Source organism: Polypterus senegalus, unplaced genomic scaffold (assembly GCF_016835505.1).
Source record: "Polypterus senegalus isolate Bchr_013 unplaced genomic scaffold, ASM1683550v1 scaffold_2056, whole genome shotgun sequence".
NCBI classification, from domain to species: domain Eukaryota; kingdom Metazoa; phylum Chordata; class Cladistia; order Polypteriformes; family Polypteridae; genus Polypterus; species Polypterus senegalus.
This window is the reverse complement of record NW_024385748.1, coordinates 37,562-42,500: the sequence shown is the minus strand read 5'-3', so window position 1 is coordinate 42,500 and position 4,939 is coordinate 37,562. Positions and strand designations below refer to the sequence as shown.

Genomic DNA, 4,939 nt, shown 5'->3' with positions numbered 1-4,939 from the left:
ATGAATGAAACCTGTCATCTTTACAACGATTGACAAACACGGAATGTAACTTGAACACAACACATCCTCCAAATACGAACCTGATTGAAAGAAATAATGATAATCAAATCCTTGATGACAGCAACACTCAGTAACACTCACAAAACAAATACAAATTGACAGTGATGTTACGTTATTTTTAAAATGTTCCCTTTTCTTTTTCTAGCTTTTTTAACACACTACTTCTCCGCTGCGATACGCGGGTATATATATATATATGTGTATATATATATATATCACGATCTACATACTCGAATAATGGATACTTTATTCGCCATCAATGATTGTTTTGGTAAAGCCATACTCAGTGTATTCATTAGATGAACGGTAAAAAAGTAAGAGCGAGGGGAGGATGACTTATTGAGGCATGCAGGCTGTAGTGCGCGTCAACTCTATCTGAATTGCGCGATCACATTTGAAAAAATATATCTTTTCAAGTTCTATTTAGTCCATATGTGTCAAACTCAAGGGCTGCGGGCCACATCCGCCCGGCGTGTAATTATATCCGCCCCGAGATCATTTTATATACTGTATTATTGTTATTAATGGCCCGGGTATATGAAGCGCTGGTAACACAATAAAGTACAGACCCCATAATGCAGCGCTTCAGCTGCCTTGCCGATCACTTACCGCGTTAATCAAGTGTAGCTTATGATGCTGCAAGTTATTGCGAAGCTAGCTCACACGATGCTGAAGAGAACAGTTGATTCTGAAAATAGAGCCTTTAAAAACCGATGGGAGGCTGAGTATATGTTTATTGAACCCGTGTGTCTCATTTGTGGAGCTAATGTGGCTGTAATTACAGAATTTAATCAAAGACGGCACTATGAGACAAAACATCAGGGTAACCTGAATGCAATGTAGAAGATACAGAAAGCAGAATAATTAAATAAGAATCTGACACTTCAGCGGACGTTTTAACCCGTGCACAATCACAAAGTGATTTCAAGTGTAGCTGCTTTTATGGGAGACACAAATGCACTAGTGCAATTTGCCCCACTTTCCCTGTTGCCAAGTAATGTTAAACCAAGTCGTCACTACGGTTTTCCCAAATACGCACTTTGCTGATAAACTGAGCGCACTGAGTTTGCAAGGCGCTTTGGTGATTTTGAAGAATAAAAAAAGTCCGTCTACATGCGGCTCGAACCTTGTGCATGTTTGGTACCACATATCTGTGTGAGAAGCTCTTCTCAGTGATAAAGACTAACAAAACAGCACACAGGAGTCGCCTCACTGATGAGCACCTGCAGTCCATCCTGAGAATCTCCACAACACAGAACCTCACAGCAAACAGAAACGAACCTGTGGCCAAAAAAAGATGCCAGGCGTCCAGCTCTAAAATGACATCTGAGCAAAGACAACTGAATGATTTGATTTGTTATTGCTGAAAGGAACACATTTTATTTATATTTCCAGGTTTTGTTATGCAGCATGTTCATATTTGAATTTGTATAATTTTGACAGGATATATTTTTATGGAGACGAAAATCTTTTGGGATATTTAAAATCTAAGTTTATTTTTTATATAAAATTACATAAGAGAAAAGAAATTTGAATGTTTGTTCTTTTAACGTTTACTTTATTTCTAACTTGTATAATTTAGACAGGATATATTTTTATGGAGAGCAAAATATTATAAGTTGTGGTTTGAGTTGATTTATTCACGAATAATATTCCTGTCTGTTTTTACCATTCCTACCAAAGATATTTCTGTCGACTAAATAAAAATTCCTTCTATTTATAATTTAAATAGAACTTGAACAAATACGATAGTTCATAATATCCATGCAGACTTGCACGTAAGAGCGGGAGTTATCCGTTTTAACAAGCAGCGTATTGCACTGATACGAAATAGCTGTGTGTGTATATATGTAGATATGTATGTATATGTATATATGTTTATATATGTGTGTGTGTGTATGTGTATATATATATATATATATATATGTATATATATATGTATTTGTGTGTATATATGTAGATATATATCTATGTATGTATATATGTGTGTGTATATATTTATGTGTATATGTATAGATATTTATATATATATATATGTTTATGTGTGTGTGTGTGTAAATATATATATATATATATATATATATATATATATATATATATATATATATATGTGACAGCAACACTCATCACTCACAACAGTGACAAAACAATTACATTGACAATCATGTTACGTTATTTTCAGAATGTTTCCTTTTCTTTTCATTGCTTCTTTAACACAGTACTTCTCCAATTGGCTGTATTTTGCTAGTATATGTATATATATATGTGTATATATATATATATATATATATATATATATATATATATATATATATATGTATATGTGTATTATATATATTATATATATATAATATGTATGTATGTATTGTATGTATGTGCACCTGTATATATATATATATATATATATATATATATGTATATATATATATGTATGTATGTATATATATATATATGTATGTGTGTGTGTGTATATACAGTATATATATATATATATATATATATATATAACAGCAGCACTCATAACAGTGACAAAGCAATTACATTGACAATCATGTTACGTTATTTTCAAAATGTTTCCTTTTCTTTATCATTACTTCTTTAACACACTACTTCTCCACTGCGAAGCGCTGGTATTTTGCTAGTTGTATAATATTAACAATAAGAGCAGCTTGCTACTCGAAATAGTAAATTGGGGAGGCAGCCGAGATCGAACCGGCGACATCTTGATCACAAGTCGCCATTTCTTACCGCAACACCACACGAGCTATCATATCAATCACCTATCCTAACCGGCTTTGTTTTTCTTCTGTTATATTCTTGAATACATGTGCTCTTTTTTTGTTATACTAGTACCTTTTGTGGAAGTGTTTATTTGATATTTGGACTTCAGGCTTCACTCTTTATACATTTCATTTCTACATTGTGTCAATTAGTACTAAAATATAAAAAACGTTTCTGTTTTAACAATGTGTTTACATAGATTGTTGTAGACACGCAACACACTTGAAATGTATTAATTCCAAATGACGATCTATTATTTACCCTCTACAACTGCAGGCACTTCACTCCAAGATAAACACTGAGCACTGAGAAGCTTCTTTGCGAATTCAACTGTGGACGGTGGGCAGGTGGATGGGATAGCAGGCTGCTTGTGCTGATAGACACATTTACAACACAAAAGATGCTGACACATTTACAACACAAAAGATGCTGACGGAGAGGTGCGAAGGCATTTAAGGTGGGCTGGGATTACGGGTTTTTTCATAGGCTTCAGGAATTCTAGTGTTAAAGACCACCTTGGTTGCATGTTTTTCTGTTGTTTGACAATGAAATTAAACACTTAACACTTTTCCAAGTGGTCTCATAATACAACTTACACCCCATCACCTTCACATTTAAAGTCTCAGTTGCTCAATCTGCAGATCACACACTCTCCACTATTTTTATGAGCCAAAAAGATGTTTGGGTTCCTTAAATATCAAAGTGCACCCAGAAACATGACTTATCTAAGCATTTTGGGTATATTGAACTGACTGAACCTCAATTTGAAAACAATGCTTATTTAAGAGAGACTTTATCATCGAAGTCACAATTTCATCAGCACTCTTCTTGGATTACCTCAGGAATGGGACTGAGGGGTCAGTGAGTAACATCAGCCGGTGTGCCACCTCTCTAATGTTAAGGTTTATTTATCTGAAAACATTTAACAAAACTCTTTGTATCATTGCAGATGTTCTGGAGAGTGGCAACTTCTCTCCATCTTCATTTGCTGAGACTTCTCTTCAATGCAAACTGCAGCAAAAACAGGACAAAGAGAAGATAAAGAAATCAACAAGAGGATCTGAGAATTCAACAGAAGCCTCTTTCCAGTGCATTTCTTTTCCTGTGAGAGACACCATCAATACTGACCAACAACAAGAGCTTTGCACAGATCAGGGGGCTTTGTATGGTGGCCGAGGCTTTGGGCAAACTTTAAAAAATGAGTCAGACTGTAAAGATCTCAAGTTATTTCATACAAGACAAAGGCCATATTGCTGTTGTGAATGTGACAAGACGTTCACTCGTAAGGGAGATCTTCAGAGGCACAAAGCAATTCATACTGGACAGAAACCTCATTGCTGCTCTGAATGTGGTAAATGATTTTTTGACAGATTTTCTCTCCAAAGACATTCAAGAATCCACACTGGAGAAAAGCCCCATGGCTGTGCTGAATGTGGAAAAAGATTCACTGACAGTGGTTCTCTACAATGTCATACAAGAATTCACACTGGAGAAAAGCCATATTGCTGCTCAGAATGTGACAAAAGATTCATTAAACTTAGCTCTCTTAAGAATCACAAAAGAATTCATACAGGAGAGAAGCCATATGGTTGTTCTGAATGTGGCAAACAGTTTTCACAAAGCCATCTTCAGAGCCACCAAAGAATTCACACAGGAGAGAAGCCATATGTCTGTTTGGAATGTGGCCAAGGATTTGCCAATTCTAGCAGTTTCCAAAGACATTTGCGTGTTCATACTGGAAAAAGACCATTTGCTTGTTCTGAATGTGGAAAACAATTTCTTGACCATTATGACCTTCAGCGACACAGACGAGTTCATACTGGAGACAAGCCATATGGCTGTTCTGATTGTGGGAAACAATTCATTGACAGTAGCCATCTTCAGAATCACAGAAGAATTCATACTGGAGAGAAACCATATGGCTGTTCAATCAATCAATCAATCAATCAACATTTATTTATATAGCACATATTCATACAAAAAAAATGTAGCTCAAAGTGCTTTACAAAATGAATAGAAAAATAGAAGACACAATAAAAAATAAACATAAGTCAACATTAATTAACATAGAATAAGAGTAAGGTCCGATGGCCAGGGT

At 35.0% G+C, this 4,939-nt stretch overlaps 1 protein-coding gene across 1 annotated transcript in view; it reads left to right on the top strand.

Moving 5' to 3' along the window:
• The window catches only part of LOC120522457 (zinc finger and SCAN domain-containing protein 12-like), an 11,555-nt gene extending 7,163 nt beyond the window's left edge, over positions 1-4,392 (top strand). Inside the window, exon 2 of the mRNA XM_039743391.1 lies at positions 3,791-4,392. Within this exon, the coding sequence (XP_039599325.1) occupies positions 3,791-4,200 (410 nt within the window). The 3' untranslated portion in view covers positions 4,201-4,392. The remainder of the gene's footprint in view (positions 1-3,790) is intronic.
• The last annotated feature ends 547 nt before the right edge of the window (positions 4,393-4,939 follow it).